Raw genomic sequence first — 21,742 nt, forward strand, 5'->3', positions numbered from 1 at the left:
AAACCTCCTCCTGCATACTCAGATACCATGGCAACAGTCACTGTACAAAGAGGTGGCAGCAGGGACCGGGTCAGGGCGTGTATGTGTAAAGCAGAAAAGGTACCAACTGGGACCGGGACCGCTAACACAGTGGCCTTTCCTCTCCAGCATCTACTCTTTTGGAAATTCATTTTAGGAATTTTGAAGACTTCTGGAAATTTTCCCCCTAAACAAAGAGCAACCCCAGAAATAAAAATCAGCACTCAAGGAGTACAGTGACACTGAATGCCCACAACCAAACACAGAAGGCGCCTGAACCCTATCTGAATGTCTTCTATAAGCTCAAGGGTTTCTGACTGTTCAGTTTAACCTTACACGCCTTACACTCTTATTTATAAATAAAATCCATTTATAATTCACAACACATATATGGGCAAGCATTTTCCATTGGTATATTTGCCACGATGAGTTTCACACACCTCCCTCAAATCCATAAATCTAGAAGGCAAAGAGAGAATGAAAACATGGGCATTCCGACATATGAGGGTAGTGCCAGCCAAGGAGTGGGTGGCTCCGGCTCAGCCACACTTGTATTCACTGAACGCAGTAGTATACATTACTGCGGGCGCTAACTGCACTGCATGGAGCGTCGGATTTTGCAGCTTTCCTTAACACCTGCCGCTCTTCATCTCACTGTGCACTCCATGTACAAACACACAGAACCACAGTTACAGGAGGGCTCAGAGGGTAAAGGCGCTTGCCACCAAGCCTGACAACTTGGGTTCTATCTCTGGGTCCCCCACAGTGGAAGGTGATAACTGATTCTAGTAAATTGTCCTCTTATCGTCACAAGGGTGATGTGCAGCAACAACAAATAAATAAATGAATGTGACTTTTACAAAAGAAAGGAAGGAATCTAGCCTCATTGGTAGAAGCCTCTAAGACAAACGTCCACACCTCAGGAACAAGCAGGCATCCAGGCCTCACTAATGATTCTGCAGCACACCTGTCTTTAACACGTCAGGACTGCAGACCATGCAGGATCACAGATGAACAGCACGTGATCACAGACCATGACACAAGTTCTCAAAGACATGAAGTCAACTAACGACACCGGATCAAGAATGGTTTTTCGCCGGCGGTGGCGGCTCACGCCTTTAGTCCCAGCACTCGGGAGGCAGAGGCAGGCGGAGCTCTGTGAGTTCAAAGCCAGCCTGGTCTACAGAAAGAGATCCAGAACAGCCAGGACTACACAGAGAAACCTTGTCTCAGAAAACCAAAAAAAAAAAAAAAAGAATGGTTTTTCTTCATAAGTTACTAACTAGGTTGGCAAAATGCTAAGAGTCCACCAGCTACAGTGGAATACTCAGGCAATGCCTGCACTTGGGAGGCAGACGCAGACAGTGAGGGCCTGCCGGACTCCATCTTAAGATTAGAAGCCATCTTTCTACGAGTCAATATAAGTTCATTCCTATTTTCTACAAAACTTAATTTGACCAGGTCTTGTTCCATGTTCTGGAATTTGGCATGTTCCACAGCCTACATCCTGACCTCTATCTGATAGAATAGATGTTCTGACAAATAAGTTTGAGATGTTCGATCAAGTTCCTACATAAACAAAACTTCACCGAGCCCTTGGAAATCCTCCAGCCCTGAGGTTTTGGAGGTCTCTCAGTCCACCTTCTCCTATGCTTAATGCGGTTCTTTCAAACCCCACTTTAGGGAGACAGCCCTGTCTGACAGAAAATAAAGCTTGCTTAATTATACTAAAAGAATTTGGGTAATGGTTTTTACCCTCCTTCCGTGGGATTAACAGCAGATCTCTGAGTTCAAGGCCAGCCTGGTTTATAGAGCGAGTTCCAGGACTACATAGAGAAACCCTGTCTCCAAAAACCAATAAATAAATAAATAAATAAATAAATAAATAAATAAATAAATAAATAAATGAATAATAAATAAAAAGAAAGTGGTGACAAGAAATATGAAATGGACGTTGGAGAACAATCAGGAGCCTGAGAGACGTGAGGAAAACGGGGAGGGAGAGAGAGCAGTGTGCAGTGCACAGTGAGACAGTGAGTGAGAGGACGGGGAGGAGAGAGCAGTGTGCAGTGCACAGTGAGACAGACAGTGAGTGAGAGGACGGGGAGGGGAGAGCAGTGTGCAGTGCACAGTGAGACAGTGAGTGAGAGGAGGGGGAGGAGAGAGCAGTGTGCAGTGCACAGGGAGACAGTGAGTGAGAGGACGGGGGAGGAGAGAGCAGTGTGCAGTGCACAGGGAGACAGACAGTGAGAGGAGGGGGAGGAGAGAGCAGTGTGCAGTGCACAGTGAGACAGACAGTGAGTGAGAGGACGGCGAGGGGAGAGCAGTATGCAGTGCACAGTGAGACAGTGAGTGAGAGGACGGGGGAGGAGAGAGCAGTGTGCAGTGCACAGTGAGACAGACAGTGAGAGGAGGGGGAGGAGAGAGCAGTGTGCAGTGCACAGTGAGACAGACAGTGAGTGAGAGGACGGGGAGGAGAGAGCAGTGTGCAGTGCACAGTGAGACAGTGAGTGAGAGGATGGGGGAGGGAAGAGCAGTGTGCAGTGCACAGTGAGACAGACAGTGAGTGAGAGGATGGGGGGGGAGGTAAAGATAGCCAGGCCACAGAGGCCAAGGTGAGAACGGTCAAGAAACTAAGAGAAGGAGGAGGAGGAGAAGAAGGGGAAGGGGAAGGGGAAGGGGAAGGGGAACAAGGGGAAGGGGAAGAAGAAGGGGAAGAAGAAGAAGGAGGAGGAGGAGGAGGAAGGAGGAGGAGGAGGAAGGAGGAGAAGAAGAAGGAAGAGGAGGAAGGAGGAGAAGAAGAAGGAGAAGGAGGAAGAGGAAGAGGAGGAGGAAGAGGAGGAGGAGGAGAACAACTTCCCGAGAACCACGCACCGGGGCCGCAGGCAGCTGCTGTCGCAGAACTGCTAACTGCTGCAGGTAACTCACCTCAGCTAAGATGCTAAGCGCCAGCCTCTGCTCTACAGCCCACAACTGCACCAAGTGCACACATTTGTGCTGTTTTGCATTTTCTTTTACATGCTAGGCTTTCAGAGCTCTATAATTCTATTATTATGTATATAAAATAATAAGAGTCCTTTCTGTTATTAAAAAAAGAATTACATTCAGCTAACTTGACAGGTATGGGTGGCACATGCCTATTAAGTCTAGCATTTGGGAGGCTGAGGCAGGAAGACTGCCTTGAGTTCAAGGATAGCCTGGGCTACATAGCAAGACCAGTATCAAACAAAATAGCGCTCGTGCACACAGACACACACACAGACACACACACAAAACCTAACTACCCCAGTCAGTTCAATCTCTTCCAATCTCTCCCGACATGCCCTCAGTTTCAAACTCTCATAACACCCTCTTCTTGCCTAAAAACTCCAACTCAACTTGCCACTGTTGCCCATTAGTGTGGTTCTCTTGCCCTCCCTTATACCATCATACACAGTACCTGCTGAAAACCTTGCTAATCCATTAATTAAAGATCTCTACTTCCCATTATGGAGGACTAAATTTAGAAAGCCAAATTCAGCTGGGAGGAAACCATGTGTCACAACAAGGGAGATGAATTCCATGGAAGGGGCTGGGCTCCTGGCCTGTTTCTTACAAAGGCTGACACTAACAACTCTCCTCTGTTCAGAATACAGAGGAACACCCCATGGGTAGGGCAGCCACTCATCTGTAATCATCTGGAGAAAACTATTACAGCCTCGGGTCACCAAAGCCACAGGACCTATCAGCAAGCAACTGCCTCAGAGAACAGTCTTTGCTTTCCCCAAACCTCCAATTTAGTCACACAAAAGAAAGGGTGGCAGGCTCACAGTAATTGTACCCTGAAGAAGAGACACTTCCCGCATGCAGGGGTGGCAGTGACTTTACTGGGTCACCAAATGAATATAAAGACAAAAGTAAACATTGTAATTTTCTGTTTTGTCTCTGGCACAGGGGGAGTGGTGCCATCTACACAGTCTGTAAACAGTAATAACCCAGATGTAACAAAAGAACAGGGTTCCCCCCATCTCTCCACCCCCATCCCCACCCCTCCTAATGCCATCCCCCCTGAGATTACTCATCTTGAGGAAACACACAGCCGCTTCCCTACAGTCCATATGCTGCTACCAAATGGAAGTGGGTGAGAATCCAAGTTTGCACTGATTCCTCCTTGCTGCTACACAAGCCAGAATCTTTGAGATTCAAGACATTTTTATTTGGTTGGTTTTGTTTTTTAAGGCAGGGTCTCACTACACAGCACAGGATGGTCTGGAACTCACTATATATCTCAGGCTGGCCTTGAAGTCACAGCGATCTACTTGCTTCTCCCTCCAGTGCTGGGATCACAGGTTTGTGACATTATGTCTGGCTAACAAATTATATCCTCTTCTTGGATTTTTTCTCCTTTTCCCTTTTTCTCAGGACTAGAGATCAAATCCAGAGCCTTATGCTTGCTAGGCAAGTACTCTACCAAGCTACATCTTTAGCCCTAGAACTCAAGGGAAAAAGGGGGCGGGGGGCAGAGAACGAGAAGGAACAGGAAAGAAACTGTGGACCACATAGCATGCTGAAGTCTAGATTCAAACAAGACTGAAATGTTAAAAATAAATAGTGTAAGTGAAAATAGAATCATCCTAACAAACTGCAAGGAGGAAAAGACTAGTCTGAGCGAAGCCTAGGAGTTCATATGAAGCACTGAGGAGGAGAACAATTTCAAGGAGGACCATTACCTGACCAGAGTTCCCGCCAGGTATAATGCAGGCGAACTCTACACTTCTTCTGGTAACACAGCAGTTTATGCACCACCTGGACACACCGCCTGTGGTAGAAAGAAAAGCCGGGTGAGCCTCAGAGTCCAGCACAGCTCACAGTACTCTCCCTTCGGGGAGGCAGCTTTGCTGGGGTCACTAAGACTGAAGGCAAATATACACACATACCAAAAAAGGACAATCCTGCCAAATTTTTGTCTGTCTGTCTCTCACACACACAACTCCACACTCCCCACACATACACACAATTTGTGATGTCCATGGGACTACAACTACTTAGAGGCCTAGAATGGGCACCACTGCTGCCTTTCCCTGAGTACTCTTCCAGGGAGGAAGAGACATCACAACTATTCCAATGACAGCAAGCGCAGAATGTGGCTGGGCATGGTGGTGAATTCCTGTAGTCTCAGCACTCAAGTGGCTGAGACAACCTGGGCTACACAGGGATACTCTAACTCAAATAAGGAAAAGGGTGGGGTGGGTAGGGCAGCGCAATGGCTCATTGATCAGTAAAGGCACTTGTTGCCAAGTCTGATAACTGAGTTTGATCCCTGCGTCCTACATGGTAGAAGGAGGGAACCAACTTCACATTATGTGCTCACATGCACGCGGGACAGCCACTGGGGACACACAGAGAAGAAAAAAGGTTTAAAAAATCATTTTTCTCAAGGGGCTAGAGATGGCTCTTCCCGAGGACCTGGGTTCAGTTCCCAGCACCCACATGGCAGCTCACTGCTGTCTGTAACTCCAGCTCCAGGGGACCAACATCTTCTGGCCTGTCTGGATACCAGGCATGCATGTGGTATACACGTGTACATGCAGGCAAGACAAATCTTAGGAAAGGACTGCACAGAACATAAAAAACATTTAGTCTCTAGCTCAAACTCAATTTTAGAAACTTAACTTGTAACTAACCTAATTTTTATTTACATTAAAATCAGGGCTAAAGAGATGGCTCAGCAGGTAACAAGGCTGGCTGTTCTTCCAAAGGGCCCTACTCAGTACCAGCACCCACACAGAGCAGCTTACAGCTGCCCACGACTCCAGCTCCAGGACCGACACCTTCTGGCCTCTAAATACACTCACACACATGATATACACTCATAAATAAAAATAAGTATTTTAAGTTGAGTTAAAAAAATCTGTTTGGAGGGGCTGGAGAGATGGCTTAGCCATTAAGAGTACTAACCACTCTTCCAGAGGACCTGGGTTCAATTCCCAGCACCCACATGACAGTTCACAACTGTCTGTAACTCCAAGATCTGACATACAGACATACAAGCAAACAAACACCAATGATAAATTAATTTAAAAAGAAAAAAAAAATCCATTTGGAGCTGGCAGTGGTGGTGCACACCTTTATCCATGCACTCGAGGCAGAGCCAGGCAGATCTGTGAGGTCGGGGCCAGCCTGGGCTACAGAGCGAGATCCAAGACAGGTACTAAAGCTACACGGAGAAACTCTGTCTCGGGAAAAAAAAAAAAATCCGTTTGAGGAGAGGGGCTCATGGGGAAGCACTCCTCCCTAAGGATTTATCTGAAGTTGATGAGAGACATTTTCTGCAACAGTATAGCCAATGGTCATGTAAACAGTCACCACCATGCCTGTAAACAGTCACCTACCATGCCTGTAAACAAGTCCAACGAAACTTGTCACCACCCTCCTGTAAACAGTCACCTACCATGCCTGTAAACAAGTCCAATGAAACTCTGAACCACTGTGATGGCTAATATTGTCAACAAGATCTGGAGTCAGCCTATAAAGGATCAGCTAGATTGGGTTAGCCTGTGGGCATCCCCGTGAAAGACTATCAAGATTAGTTTAATGGAGGTGGAAGATCTAACAGTGGGCTGCAGCACTCCACAGGCTGAGGTTCCGGAGAAAGGGAGCTGAGCACTGACATTCATCTCTGTGTGTCCTGACTGTGAATGCACCTGACTGATGAGCCTTGCTGCCATACATCTGGACCGCCTACATCTGGAACTGTAAGCCAAAAGACCTTAGGTCACTCTGTCAGAGAAGTTTGCCACAGCAACAAGACAAGTAACTTGCACAGCCACACACATAAGATATGAAATTAGAAGGAAAGGGCTGAGAAGAGGAAGGAGATTAGCAGGAATGGAAGGGACAGAGGAGAGTGGATACGATTGAAATATATTATGTACAAGTATGAAAGTATCATAATAAAACCCATTATTATATATATAACATAGGCTAATGGAAACACAAATTCTGAAACTAGGCATGGTGACTCATGCCTGTAATCTCAACACTCAAAAGGTGAAGGCAGGAGGGTCATAAAGTCAAGGTCATCCTTGGTGGCATGGCAAGTTCCAGGCCAGTAAGGCTGGGTTAGACGGCCGCAAATAAAAACGATGGCACCTGCCTTTGGTCCTGGCACTCAGGGAGCAGAGGCAGGTGGATATCTGTTAAGTTTGAGGCCAGCCTGGTCTACAAAGTGAGTTCCAGGACAGCCAGGGCTACACAGAGAAACCCTGTCTTGAAAAAAACAAAACAGAGTTCAAGATCATCCTCAGCTACAATAGTAAGTTTGAGGCCAACTTGTGCTACAAAACAAAGCAAAACAAAATACTGTGTTGCTGTGATATGCATAACTGAATAGCTTAGTAACTGGACTACTGACCACTAGTAGCTGCTGACACATAACTAGTTACTTGGTTGGTGCAACTAAGAACTGAACTTATGTGTACTCCCTGCACCCTTAGGCTAATTTTTGTTTTCATTCGTGTGGTGTGTGTGTGTGTGCGCGCGCGCGCATTGGGTTTTGTTGTTGATATTTTTTCGTTTTTTGAGACAGGGTTTCTCTGTGTAGCCCTGTCTGTCCTGGAACTCGCTCTGTAGACCAGGCTGGCCTCAAACCCAGAGATCTGTGGGGATTAAATGCGCATGCCACCTCGCTCAGCTGCTCTTAAGCTCTTGGTCCTCCTGTCTCCACCTCCCAAGCACTGGTATTACAGACAGTTCTTATGGGGTGCTGGAGATCAAAGCCAAGGCTTCATGTACGCCAAGCAAGTATTCTATCAAACAAACTATATCCCCAGCCTGTGTTGAAATAGGGTCTCATGTAGACCAAGGTAGTCTTGAACATGGTATGGAGCTAAGGGATAAGGCAGGGAAAAAATACAGAAAAAAAAAATATGGGGACATGGACAGGAAAGACAACTCCTACTCCAGATTCTGGTTAAAGCCTCACCCCAGCTGCGAAGCAAGTGGTTACTGACACAGATAATTCTAAAACATCAATTAAGCAGGATTAAGGCCTGAATGTGTATGACTCTGGGTAGGGCTACCTTTCACTCCAGATGTTCATTTTGTTTCAGTGGAGAACTTCTTTCTGCACTACATCCCTGTGCTCTAGAAGTGACCTTACCCATTGCAGGAAACACCTAGTATCTCATTTAGATTCCCAGCAACCCTTTGAAGAAAACTGCTTCAAAACCCACCATATGGCACCACTGACTACTCTGAGTTCAATGGTTGTCTCTAGGGAAGCTCAATCATGCACTCAGGCCTTTCTTAACGCCTTACCCAATTCTGTCTCTTTCTCTTAAATCTTGGGCTTAAAATCTATTTTATACAAACATTTCCAGAAGCTGGGCTGAAGTGCCTAGCTTGCCTAGCCTGAGTGCAGTCTGGGTTCAACACTTACTCCTGTAAAAGCTAGGCACACCAGCAACCGTCTGTAAACCCAACACTGTGGAGGTGGAGGCCGGATGAAAACTGGGAGTTAACCTGGAGCTTACATATGGAGGAAGTAAACACACTTCATTATGTTTGACTACAGTGCACTGTTAGGTGCTTTAATTTCTCCAGAGCAGTGGTTCTCAGCCTTCCTAATGCTGCAACCCTTTAATACAGCTCCACATGTTGAGGTGACCCCAACCATAAAATAATTTTTATTACTGCTTCATAACTAATTTTGCTACTGTTCTGAATTGTAATGTAAACATCTGCTTTCCAATGGCTCTGGGTGACCCCTGTGAAAGGGTAATTACACACACACACACACACACACACACACACACACACACACACACACCCGCCCCACCGAGGGTTGAGACTCACAGGATGAGAACCACTTCTCTGGGTGGTTACATTGGCTCTTACCTTTCATAGCGAAGTCAGTACTGTTTTGGTTTTTTTTTTTCTTTCCCCCTGCTTCTTGACTCCCCCCCACACACACACCCTTTGAGATGGTCTCACAATGTAGCCCTGGCTGGAACTCATTATACAGACTAGGCTGGCTTCAAACTCACAAAGATCCTCCTGCCTCTGCCTCTCAAGTGCTGGGATCAAAGGCGTGCACCATCATGCCTGGCCCTTTTTTCTACTTATTTTCCCTTTGCAAAGAGGTCCAAGAAATGACTCAAAGTGAGTTTAAGACCGACCTAAGATACTTGATATCCTGTTTCAAACACACAAACAAAGAAACAAAAAAACAAAAAATGGAAATAGTTTACTAAACTCCAAATCTACTATGTACTGGCTTGTCCTAAAATTCTTTTCTACAGCAAAGCCAAATATCTGATCTCACCTGAACTGAGGTTCCTAAAAGACTAGGGGACTCCTCAGGCTGCTCCAGGTGACATCTTGTCTTTGTCTGTCGGGTGAGGTTTGCTCTAGAGCCCAGGCAGACCCCATCCTCCCTAGAGCTGGGATTCGAAATCCAGGCCACTACACCCAGCTGAGGCCTACCCTGTGTCTTCGTTCATTCTCTAGAAACCGTTCCAACATGAAAGAATAAAGGAGAGAAGGGGAAAACAGAAGCACCAAATAAGCCAAGGGAAAACCTGCCAGGAGGGGGCTTCGTCCAACCTGTTTGATTTACAGAAGTTTTCTAATACATTCAAGAACACTGCAGCTGAAGGGCAGCTTCCAACCTGTTTGATTGACAGAAGTTTTCTAATACATTCAAGAACACTGCAGCTGAATGGCAGCTTCAAGTAGAGGATACTTCCTGAGGCAGAGGTGCAACTCTCAGATTCTGTGCCCTCAGTCTAAGGCAAGGATGTCTGAAATATTACTTGCATTTGTCTATGGGCCAATGCGATCACTGAATAAGCTGAATAAGGGTAGCTACTCTTTGGGGCCTCCTAGCAAAGGTGAAAAGAAACAGAACACCACTAACCTTCCTCTGAGAGGTGAGAGCCAAAGGGACCCGCTGGGGGCATTGCGGTGCCTAACAGCGCACCAAAGGCAAACGCTAAAGAGTTTACACTCAGTTCGTAAACTGACGTCCGAAATTTAAACCAGGTGTGGTGGCACATGCTGGTAATCCCAGCCTGAAGGAGGACTGTCAAGAGAGCAGGGCAGCCTGGACTACACAGAAAATACTAAGTGCGGGGCTGGAGATGTTTCATCAGTTAAGCGCACTGGCTGCTCTTCCAGAGGATTCAGGTTCAAATCCCAGCACCATCCATGGCTCCAGTTCCAAGGGGTCCAATGCCCTCTTCTGGCCCTCTTGGGTAGTACATGCAAGCAGATGAAACACACATACACATAAAATAAAAATAAATGTTTTAAAAAGAAAGTATTAGGCCATCCAAAGCTACACTGCAAGACTTCTGTCTCAAAACAACAAAGTATCAGTCCAGTGAGATGGCTCAGCAGTGAAAGCAGTTTCCATGAGGTCCTGCTGACCTGAACCCATGCAAGAAAGTGTGGATACAATGACACTGCTGCAGTCCCGACACTCCTACAGCATGCTGCTACGAGGTGAAGACAGAATTACCCAGAACCCTGTGAACCAGGAAGCCTCAAGTACACAGTACAGGGGAAACAACAAAGGAGATTCTGCCTCAACGAGGCAGGAGAAGCAACTCCCTAAAACTGTCTGATGATTTTCATATTTCACCATAACACATACATACCCACATAAAATGTTTAGCAATCAGAGAAATTAAAAAAAAAATCTAACCTGTTTTGAGACTGACTACCCAGGAATACAAATTCCAAGTAAACCATCCTTCCAGTTTCCAAACTATTTTTGTTTTTGTTTTTTCTTCTTGTTTTGGTTTTGAGTTGTTTTGTTTTTCAAGACAGGGTATCTCTATTTCTCAGTTCTGACTGCCCTGGAGCTCACTCTGTAGCCCAGGCTGGTCTCAAACTCACAGAGATCCGCCTGCCTCTGCCTCCTGAGTGCTGGGATTAAAGGTGTGCGCCACCACCGCCCGGCTTCATTTCCTTATTTTTTTTTTAAGAAATGGTGACATGATCTCATCCGATGGAGCTGCCATCTCCTGCAGTGTGACCTTGGTCACAGTGTCTGTGCTTTAAACTACTAGCAGCTGGGGAAAGGGGATTCCTGAGAGGATTCTGTTCTCCCGGACAATGGCAGTTGCTGTGGTTAAAGGTAGCTTTAACTAAATCTCTTTCTTTCTAATAAAACTCGAGATTCAAAGGCTAGGGTGAAAACCTGCTATCTCGGGGTTAGAGTAGCAACCAGCTAAACGTTCTCTCTTTACCGCCATCAGGAAGCTTCTCTCCTTTCACACCGCCTCAACTAAAAACCCACACGAAGCTCCTCCCTGCTACTTCCTGTCAACTAGTCGCTAAGCCAGTCTCTCTGAACTGAGGTTAATTTTATTTAATTAATGCAAATGCAACACATCTTTGCCTAGTTAAACAAATTTCCTACAACAATCTGCTAAATGATAGCCTCATCTGAGTCATGATTTGCCTTAGCCAATCTATAGAAGCTTCTATCAATATCTCCATACCTGAGTGATTGGGTCCCAGCTGTGAATGCTGCTGCTGCAGCTAAGAAGACAGCCACTCACACACACCATGGTCAGGAGTGCACGCCAGTGCCTCCCGCGTGGGCTGAACCTGGACAAACACACACCCTAGCTGCTGCGGACACTCCAGAGCAGTGCTGAGACACTTACTTCCTACAGCCCCGTTTATGCCCCTTATTGAAGGCTATGAAACAACACTCCAAAAAGGCTCTCCTGCTGTCTCACAGTCACCTAACAGGTATGCTGTTAGCCTTGTGCTCACAATGACTCAGACATTTACCAAGCATAATGATAATTTTAACAAGTGGCATATGCCAAGGAGGGCAAAACACTTTTTTTTTTCTTTTATTTAACTTTATTTTATGTGCATTGGTGTGAAGATATCAGATCCCCTGCAACTGGGGTTACAGACAGTTGTAAGCTGCCATGTGGGCGATGGGAATTGAACCCAGGTCCTTTGGAAAAACAAGCAGAGCTCTTAACTGCTGAGCCATCTCTCCAGCCCTGGTAAAACACTTATGATCCCAGCACTCAGGAAGCTGAGACAGGAGGCTGGACAGTTTGAGGCCAGCCTGGGTTACATTGCAAGACTGTTTAAAAAAGAAAAGAAAAGAAAATTAACAATTGCTACATCCTTAAAAACACACACTGGCAGAAGATTCCAAATTGACTGCTTCTTGCGTGTTTCTCCCACGCACATAGTGGTTTCCTAGTCTAAGGAAGCCAGCCCTGCCTTCTCCAACTTCTCCTGACTTCCCTCTTCCCCTGCATCGTTTGTGGAACCAGTCTCAAAAAAAAAGGGGAGTGGGCTTAAGTCTTCCACGGAAGAGTGAGTTAGGAAGATTGATTTTCCTGAATTCATTTCTCCTCAGTCTCAAACCCTGTGGTAACAACAGGGATGGCAACAGGAAGCGAGAAGAGCAGGAGCAGAAATGAACATTACACTCGGCGCCTTCTTCTACTGTTACAGCAAGACTCCTCTCCCCTGGGAGAGCCCCTTCCCCGTCACTGCCATCCCTACAGCATGCAGACACAAGGAAGAAACGTCTCACTGCGGCTCCAGGCTCTGACTCCACCATGGGGTTATAAACTTATCTGAAAGGGAGGAATTCATTGGCTTTCAAGCCCACTTGGTGCTGCTGAGCGGCTGTACATAATGAGAAGTGAGAACAGCAACCTGGCCTGCCGCCCAGCTGGGAGCAGACAAGTTCACCTAAAAAGGACGCCGCGATGGATGCTCCAAATACCAAAACTGAGGAAGGAAATGGAAGCGGGGGAGGGGAATCTGGAACACATCCGGGATACAGGCTTTGAGACAGTGAATTCTGCCTAACCTTCTTCTCTTCATTTTCACCATCTTCCATAACCTCAGAACGGTCAACCAGGGAGCAGGTGGAGAAGAAAGCAATACAGAAAGGTTCTGGGACAAAGCCGGGAAGCACAGGTTAGGTTTGGGGAGAACAGAACGTGCGCGGTACGCTGGTGCAGGTTCAGGTGACAGATGAACACTGTAACATACACCCCTCTGCAGCTCTTCCCCGCCTGAACTAGTCAAGCTGGCCCCATCTGATCCTCTTTCCCTACGCATGCACATAGAGAAAACTCCTAGGCTTCTTTATGGATTAGGTCAAATGGAGCTTCCCCCGAGGTCCTGCCAACGTGGTCACTCTCTATATATATACCTTTCTTTTGTTCCTTATTTTAAAAAAAATGCTGAGAATACAACCTTGAGATCAGAAGAAATGAGTATGCATCCTGCTTATGCAACTCATTAGCCATGCAACGGTGATACCGTTTGAAACATGATTCGTGGCAATCCTAGCCTCCTAGAACTCACATCCTCTGTCTCAGATGAAATAATTTACAAGGAAATGTGTTCCTTAGAAAGTCCAGTATCAAGGTGCTGGCACCTAGGAAGGGAGAATCTTCTATGCATCATTCATAGTGGAAGACAGAAGAAATAAGGACAATAAGCTTGCACACAGTTGTGCACACAAACATGCACCAGGAGCTGAAGGCCGGGAGGAAGGGAGGAAGAGAAGGTGCCCGTGAGCTCACAACCTCTAGTCCTTTTTCAGTTGCCACTGATCCATCCACTCAGGAGAGAGGCGCTCTCACTATCTAGATACCTCTCATTAGGCCACATCCCAACACTGCTGCACTGGAGTTTCCAAAACATGACTTAGAAGTAACAGTCAAACAAAGCACTCTTGAATAATTCCCCCCACATTATAACCATGTGACCAGAAGAAATGCAGAGTAACAGAGGCTGCCTCTTCCATCTAGAGCACTACACTCCTTTCTCTGTTGGATTACTCACTTTGAAGAAAGCTAACTGCCATATCCACCAACCTCTAAAGAGATCCAGGTGAAGAACTGCAGCCTGGGCCAGCAGGATGGCTCGGCCGGTAAAGATGCCTGCCACCAAGCCTGAGAACCAAGTTTGACCCCTCAGGACCCACATGGCAGAAGGAAAGAACTGAATGTTGCAAACTGTCCTCTGACCCCCCACCCACCCACCCACACACACACACACACACACACACACACACACACATCTAGAAAACACCTAAGCAAGACTTACCAATAACTATTAAGTGAGCATGGAAGCAAGTTCTCCAACCCAGGAAGAACTTCACTGGCCTTCAGCCCCAGCTAACACTTTTTCCACGGCCTTCTGAGGCAAACTGACACAGTTAGGCTGTACACAAGTTTCAGGCCAGGACAAGGAATGTAGTTCAGCTGGCAGTGCTTGCCTATATGCACAAAGACCTGGGTTCATGCCTAGCACCACATAAAAGATGCCTGGAAAGCATATGCTTACAACCCTACATTCAGTAAACAGAAGCTAAAGGATCAGAAGCTCAAGGTCATCCTTTGCTTCACAGCAAATGCCAGCCTGGAATACATGAGAATCAGTCTAAAATAAATAAATTGTAGATCCAGGAGAAGTCTTACGCTAAAAATATCCAGTTGAACTTTTCATAGATTGCTAAACCACAGAAGCTGTGAAATTATGAATATTCATCTTAAACTACTAGGTTCTGGAGTACTTTGGTACACTAATAGATAATACATCTATAAAGGACAGTGACAGCCCAAGATTTACAGTGAGAAATTTAGGAGCTAGGTCTGGTGGCGCACACCTTTAATCCCAGAACTCGGAAGGCAGAGGCAGGTGGATCTCTGAGTTTGAAGTTAGCCTGGTCTACAGAGTTCCAGGACACCCTGGGCTATACAAAGAAACCATGTCTCCAAAAAAAAAAAAAAGAAAAGAAAAGAAAAAAAAATAGAGAAAAATGTTTTTTATCTAGCATGATGGAGCACACTTGTAATCGCAGTACTTGGAAGACAGAAGCAGAAGGATAAGAAGTTAAAGTCATTTTTACTGATATGGTGTTCAAGGCCACCCTAGCTACATGAGACCCATCTTAAAAACAAAATGGGGGGGGGGACTGGATTCACGTGTAAAAGATAGTCTAAGAATGACCCCGAGAAAAGCACCTAAACTCAGCCTCAGTTTCCTTAGTTATAAAACAAGAAACTAAAACTACAGTGATTTATAATAGAAAAGTAAATAGTACATTTATATAACACATACACTACAGTGATTTATAATACAAAGTAAACGGTACATTAACATAACACACACACACATACACAAAGAGTTTTTTGTTTTTCAGACAGGTTTTCTCTGTTTAGCTCTGGCTGTTATGGAACTCACTCTGTAGACCAGGCTGTCCTTGAACTCATAGATGTGCCTGCCTCTGCCTCCGAAGTGCTGGGATTTAAGGTGTGTGCCACCATGGCCTGGCTAAATAGCATATTTTAAAATTAGGAAATACCTAGGAGTGATGATGCACACCCGTTATCCCAATACTTACAAGCTGAAGCAGGAGGATCACAGTTTGAGGTTAGCCTGGTTTGCACAGCAAGGTCTCACAACAACAACCCAGTTAATAACATGGCAGGGCTGGAGAGGGCTCAGAGGGTCAAGGCCCTTACACCAAGCCTAACAACTGAGTTCAATCCCAGGGCACTCCATGGTGGAAGGAGCCAACAAATTCTGTCAATTTGTCCTCTGTCCTGATGAAGCACATGTACGTACACACATACACACACACACACACACACACACACACACACACACACACAGATCATGAACATAAAGAATAATAACAAATAGAACTGGGTGTGGTGGACAGCCAGAGCAATATAGTAAAATTCTGTCTCAGGAAAACAAAAACAATAATAATAAATAAAATTCAAAAACAAATGAAGAAAGAAAGAAAAGAAAGTAACAAGTCAGAAAGTTTATAGTAAAAACATTTCTAATCCCTAAGGGTACTGCTTTCCAAAGGCTCTATCTAAAATAAGCAGAAATTCATCTGCTAAGTAGTATGAAAAGTAGTTTCATTGGTCTTTGAATTAAAGTCTAGCATCAGACTTCTAAACACCCAAAAAGTATGGCAAACTATAACTTATTAATCCAAAAGTAAAATTTATATTATTACACTAGACCTAGGAAACGAAGCATATACAATTTGTAAGCAATCTGAAGAGCTGACGGTCTGGTCTGTGTAAAGTTCTGTACATATCTATGTTGTAGAATATTATTTTAAGGTTATTATTTTTATTTGTTTAACGCTGTGAAGGTGTGTTACTGTACCTGTCTAAAACACCTGATGATATAATAATGAGATGAATGGCCAATAGTGAGGCAGGAGAGAGAAATAGGTGGGGCTGGAAGGCAGAGAGAATATATAGGAGAAATCTGGAAAAATAAGAAGTAGCCAGAGAAAGAGGAGGACTCCAGGGGCCAGCCACCCAGCAACACAGCCAGCCACGGAGTAAAAGTAAGATTTACAGAAGTAAGAGAACAGGAAAGGCCCAGAGGCAAACGACAGGTGGGTTAAGTTAAAGAAAGCTGGCAAGAAACAAGCCAAGCTAAGACCAGGAATTTATAATTAAGAATAAACCTCCGTGTGTGGTTTATCTGGGAGCTGGGTGGCGGGCTCCCCAAAAAAGCCAAAACAAGCAACATATCTACACCCCTGACACTGGGATAAAGTATGCCAAGTTAGCATACCAACTGCACGTTCAGGAGGAAAAAGGAAGGTATTAATTCTGTTGTCAGACTTAACTTGAGCTGTGTGTGTATGTGTGCACGCACATGCGTGTGCATACAAGGTCTCAAATGACTCAGCTTTACCTCAAAATGCTATGTACCTAAGAATGGCCTTGAACTTCTAATCCTTCTGCCTCCACCCCTCAAGCGCAAGGATTACAGGCCTGCACCAATATGCCTGTCCTGAGCTGCTTCTAAAGGAAGAAGACTAGACACACCTGGAGCGACATTAATGTGTCACAGCTGTTCAAAAGTGTCAAAGACAGCAAAAGCAGTAGGGAAAACGGGAAATTAAATGGCCTACCTAAACCTCATGAAAACATGATGACTTTCAGGAGCGTCTCATGCCCTCAAGTAAACAACGGCGATGGATAGTCAGACCTCGTTAGTTCAGCCTGGCCCCTGGAGACAGAGTCTGCCCCCTAGTAGGGATCTAGGTTATCAAGACAATGGGTGCTAAGAACAGATCTAAAGGTCTCTCCTGACCTCTAGCCACCCTCAAATTCTAGTGACTGCTTTGGTGCTAGCACAGAGAAAATGACATGGCATGCCAGTTCCACGTGTCTTCCGAATGTGACAGTCTCTGGTGATCTGCTTCAAGTCATCTATCCACATCTCCACGCAGTGAGCTTAAAAGTGATAATGAAGCCGGGCAGTAGTGGAGCACTCTTTTGACCCCAGCACTCGGGAGGCAGAGGCAGGCGGATCTCTGTGAGTTCGAGGTCAGCCTGGTCTACAGAGAGAGTTCCAGGGCAGTCAGAGCTACACAGAGAAACCATCTCTCAAAAAAACAAAAAACAATCCGGGTGGTGGTAGCGCACGCCTTTAATCCCAGCATTCGGGAGGCAGAGGCAGGTGGATCTCTGTGAGTTCGAGGTCAGCCTGGGCTACAGAGCTAGTCCAGGACAGGCTCCAAAGCTACAGAGAAACCCTGTCTCAAAAAACCAAAAAAAAAAAAAAAAAAAAAAAAAAAAATTAAAGTGATAATAAAGAGATATGCAGAACCCAAAATATAGTTTGTACTTTTCCCCTTCTAAAATGACTAACACAATGATTCTTGGTATTTCTTCACACACAAATGTTTCCTTCCTTTCCTTTTTTAAAGACTTAATTTTCTTTCTTAAAAGATTTGTTTTCTTTTCAATCACATGTATGTGTATTGGTATATACACATGAGTATGGGTTCCCAGAGAGGCTAGAGGTGTCAGAAAGCCTGGAAATAGAGTTAGAGGCTATTATGAGCTGCACCACATGGGTGCTGGGAATGGAACTTGGGTCCCATGGAACCGAACGGCATATGGAAGGGCAGCTTGCACTCTTAACCACTGAGTCATCTCTCAGACCAATGTGTTTTTCTTGAAGTCAAACAGACCATAAACTTTCTACCACTTGACTCTTTACAGTAAGTCTGCACATATAAAATGAACCATGGCACTTACACATACAGATCCATAGGGAACTCCTTCATCATGTGTGTTACAATGAACTCCACCATCAGGTCTAAAAGGGGAATGGAGAAAAATGGCTTCAGGCACGATGAAATCCACTCCTTACCTTTGAGTTGGGGGGGGAACGTTTCTCAAAGCTGTGAGTGCCTTGTTCTCACAATAAATGGCATCCCCAACCTTCACACTGAGTGACATCCCCTGCCAACATCTATCTGCATGAATCCAATTTATTTGCTATGCCATTTTTTTTTTAACACTTGCAATTTGGAAATTACAAGTAAAATGCTTCACGCACTAAGTTTCAGCAAAAGGTTCACTCTCTTGTAAGTTAACAAACTAAACATCTCACTCTCTTGTTTCTAGAAGGACCTGCCAATAACTTTAGATACAAGGGAAACTTCATTGTTCACGTATCTCATACCATAGCACAAATACAGAATGCTGGAGGGAAGTCTGAGACCAGAGCAGTGAGGCAAGCAAGGAGGGAAGTGTGGAGCTCACCCACACATGCGGAGACTCGGGCTCTCCAAACTCACTGTCACCCTGTTGGACAGAAGTGGACTAAAATGGTCTGTGGGGCTCTTGGTCAACAGAGCTTATTATATAGTCTTAATTACTGTTTCTAAATCAGGAACTGACGTTGAACAGCCAAGTGAAACTGAGATGAAGACTTCTACCAATTCCCCTGAGGAAAATGCATATTTGGGGGCGGACAGAAGGACCCGGGATGCAGCCCTATCTACCAGCTCAGCCCCATCTCAACTACATTTACTCAAGGGAAGTTCTCCATGTCTGAACCTCAAATTTAAACCTTCTGACATTTTGACACATCAATGCAGACCAAGAAAGAGAAGCAAGGATTTGAAATCAGGCTGGAGAGATGGCTCAGTGGTTAAGAGCACTGGCCGCTCTTCTAGAGGTCCTGAGTTCATTTCCCAGCAACCACATGGTGGCTCACAACCACCCATAATAAGGTCTGGTGCCCTCTTCTGGTCTGCAGGGATACATGCAGGCAGAACACTGTATACATATAAATACATAAATGTAAAAAGAAAAAAGAATTTGAAATCTTGGTGACAAGCGGTCATACTCATTTTCCTCCCAGGAGAGATTTTTTTTTTTTTTTTTTTTGAGCAACAGCATCCTTTCATTGAGCTCTCTAGTCATTGGGGTTGATATACAGGATACACGATAAACAAAATTTCTTATGTAACATGATGAGGAAAAAGCACATCATCCAAAACCTTCATCATGAAAGTCTGTCAATGCCTCCGAAAATGCCCTTCTGATACTCACTCACCCAGGACTGCACACACCAGGGGACGGCAAGGAAGGTTCTTGTCAGCTGCCTTCTTCCTGTGTCTCATCGGCTTCCAAAACACACAGGGAGAAGAAAGGGAATTAGCAGACACTTGAACGGAAACCCAATCTCTCTTACAGAGGTTTACTCTACAGAGTCTACCTTGTCTTGCTCCTTCTGGTGGCAGGGGGAAGGAGGGGAAGGTCAGAGAAGTGCTTCTGAGTTATCAGTGAAGGCCTCTGACAAAATACGATTTACAGGGCTGCAGAGATGGCTCAGCACCAAGAGCACTGGCTGCTCTTCCAAAGGACCCAGGTTCAATTCCCAGCACCCACATGGCTGTTCACAACTATCTGTAACTCCAGTTCCTCGGGATCTGACACCCTCTTCTGGCCTCCTCAGGCACCAGGAATGTAAGTGGTACACAGACATACATGTAAGCAAAGCACTCATACACATAGATAAAAAATAAATTTAAAAAGTAAAAACTAAATAAATAAAAAGAGGCGAGGATGGCTGCAGCTACACAGTCAGCAACTGTAGCAGGCGGGGGGGGGGGGGGGGTTCATACTGAAACCATACTGTGATCCTTTTAACTCAACTCTAGCCGAGCTTCATCTTCCATTCGCTCCACCTCTCGGGTGAGTAAAGCAGACTGTTGTCTTATTTAATAAAAACCATACTATATAGCTGGGCGTGGTGGGAGATACCTGTAACTCTAGCATGAAGGAGCTGGAAGCAAGAGAATCAGGAGTTCAAGGCCAGCTCACACTACATAGTGTGGCTGAGGCTAGTCTAGGCTACAAAAGACTCAGTATCCAGGGGGAACATGGCTTAAAAAGATGGCTCAACAGTTTAAGGCACTTGTCACCAAGCCTGACAACCTAAGTTCAAGTTCTGGGACCCATGTGATAGAGGGAGAGAACTAACTCCACTCCTGCAGGTCGTCCTGACACCACACTTCCTCTGTGCCACGTGCACATAGAGGCAGAGAGGTATAAGTGCATGTACACACACGCATGTGCACACGCACACTAAATGTAATTTTTAAAATAATGAAAAATTAAATAAATACTGCCTTTTGAAAATAAAAGGCTCGCCGGGCGGTGGTGGCACACGCCTTTAACCCCAGCACTCAGGAGGCAGAGGCAGGCGGATCTCTGTGAGTTCGAGGCCAGCCTGGGCTACCAAGTGAGTCCCAGGAAAGGCACAAAGCTACACAGAGAAACCCTGTCTCGGAAAACCAAAAAAAGAAAGAAAGAAAGAAAGAAAGGAAGGAAGGAAGGAAGGAAGGAAGGAAGGAAGGAAGGAAGGAAGGAAGGAAGGAAGGAAGGAAGGAAGGAAGGAAGGAAACAAAAGGCTCAGACTTGGATTTTTTTTAAACTCTATATTATTATATACTCCAGTATTACTATAGTAGCAATTTGGTTGTGGATATTTCTTTTTTCTTTTCTTTCTTTCTTTCTTTTCCCCCCTTCTGTTTCGTTTTGCTTTTGGAGACAGGGTTTCTCTATGTAGCCTGAGCTGTCCTGGAACTCACTCTGTAATCTAGGCTGGCCTTGAACTCAGAGATCTGCCTGCCTCTGCCTCCTGAGTGCTGGGATTAAAGGTGTGCACCACCATCATCCAGCTGGTTGTAGATCTTTCTATCCTCAGCTGAGCAAGAAACAGCTCTATGACAAACAAAAAAACCCAAGGACAGGCATGGCTCTGCTGAAAAGTCATCTTATCCAGCTACATTTGTTCTTGAGAATCAAGTTCATCCTAATTCAGTCAACACACAAAAACATGTCTATTAAAAATAAGAAGTAAAAAAAAAAAAAGGAAGTCACACTTACCATTCTATGTAAATTTACTCGGAAATTCATATTGTCATCATGTAAAAACGCATTGGCATACTGATCCTAGTAAAGATAGAAAAGGTGAGATGTGAGAACTGTGTTTAAGAAACTCGGCTGGGCATGTAGGCACACACCTCTAATAGTCAGCACTTGGCGGGTAGAGACAGGAGGATCAGAAATTCAAGGTCATCCTGAACTATACAGCCATTTTAATCCCAATTTAGGGTATATGAGACCCAGTGGAAAGACAGAAATACAATAAAGACAGAAAGAGCAAGAAAGACAGAAAGAAAGAAAGGGGCTAGTGAGGTGCTCAGTGGATAAAGACATTTGCCACCCAGCCTGATGGACTGAGTTTGATCCCTGCAACCCACATAGCTGCAATCCACGAAGTTGTCCTCTGATCTCTATATGTAAGCCTAGACATACGAGTACACATGTGCGCACACATGCATACACATACACACAAAAATAAATACATAAATAAATAAATAAATAAT

The 21,742-nt window shown here is 45.1% G+C and overlaps 1 protein-coding gene across 6 annotated transcripts in view; it reads right to left on the minus strand.

The window, feature by feature from the left end:
* Nucleotides 1-21,742, minus strand: part of Armh3 (armadillo like helical domain containing 3) — a 216,845-nt gene that overhangs the window by 124,169 nt on the left and 70,934 nt on the right. For all 6 annotated transcript variants that reach the window (XM_006988208.4, XM_006988207.4, XM_076563191.1 and 3 more), the window contains exons 17-20: nucleotides 21,240-21,305; nucleotides 19,402-19,471; nucleotides 18,093-18,153; nucleotides 4,728-4,816 (exon numbers count right to left, since the gene is read on the minus strand). In XM_006988208.4, the coding sequence (XP_006988270.1) occupies nucleotides 4,728-4,816; nucleotides 18,093-18,153; nucleotides 19,402-19,471; nucleotides 21,240-21,305 (286 nt within the window). The remainder of the gene's footprint in view (nucleotides 1-4,727; nucleotides 4,817-18,092; nucleotides 18,154-19,401; nucleotides 19,472-21,239; nucleotides 21,306-21,742) is intronic.

This window comes from Peromyscus maniculatus, chromosome 1 (assembly GCF_049852395.1).
Source record: "Peromyscus maniculatus bairdii isolate BWxNUB_F1_BW_parent chromosome 1, HU_Pman_BW_mat_3.1, whole genome shotgun sequence".
In the NCBI taxonomy this organism is placed as follows: domain Eukaryota; kingdom Metazoa; phylum Chordata; class Mammalia; order Rodentia; family Cricetidae; genus Peromyscus; species Peromyscus maniculatus.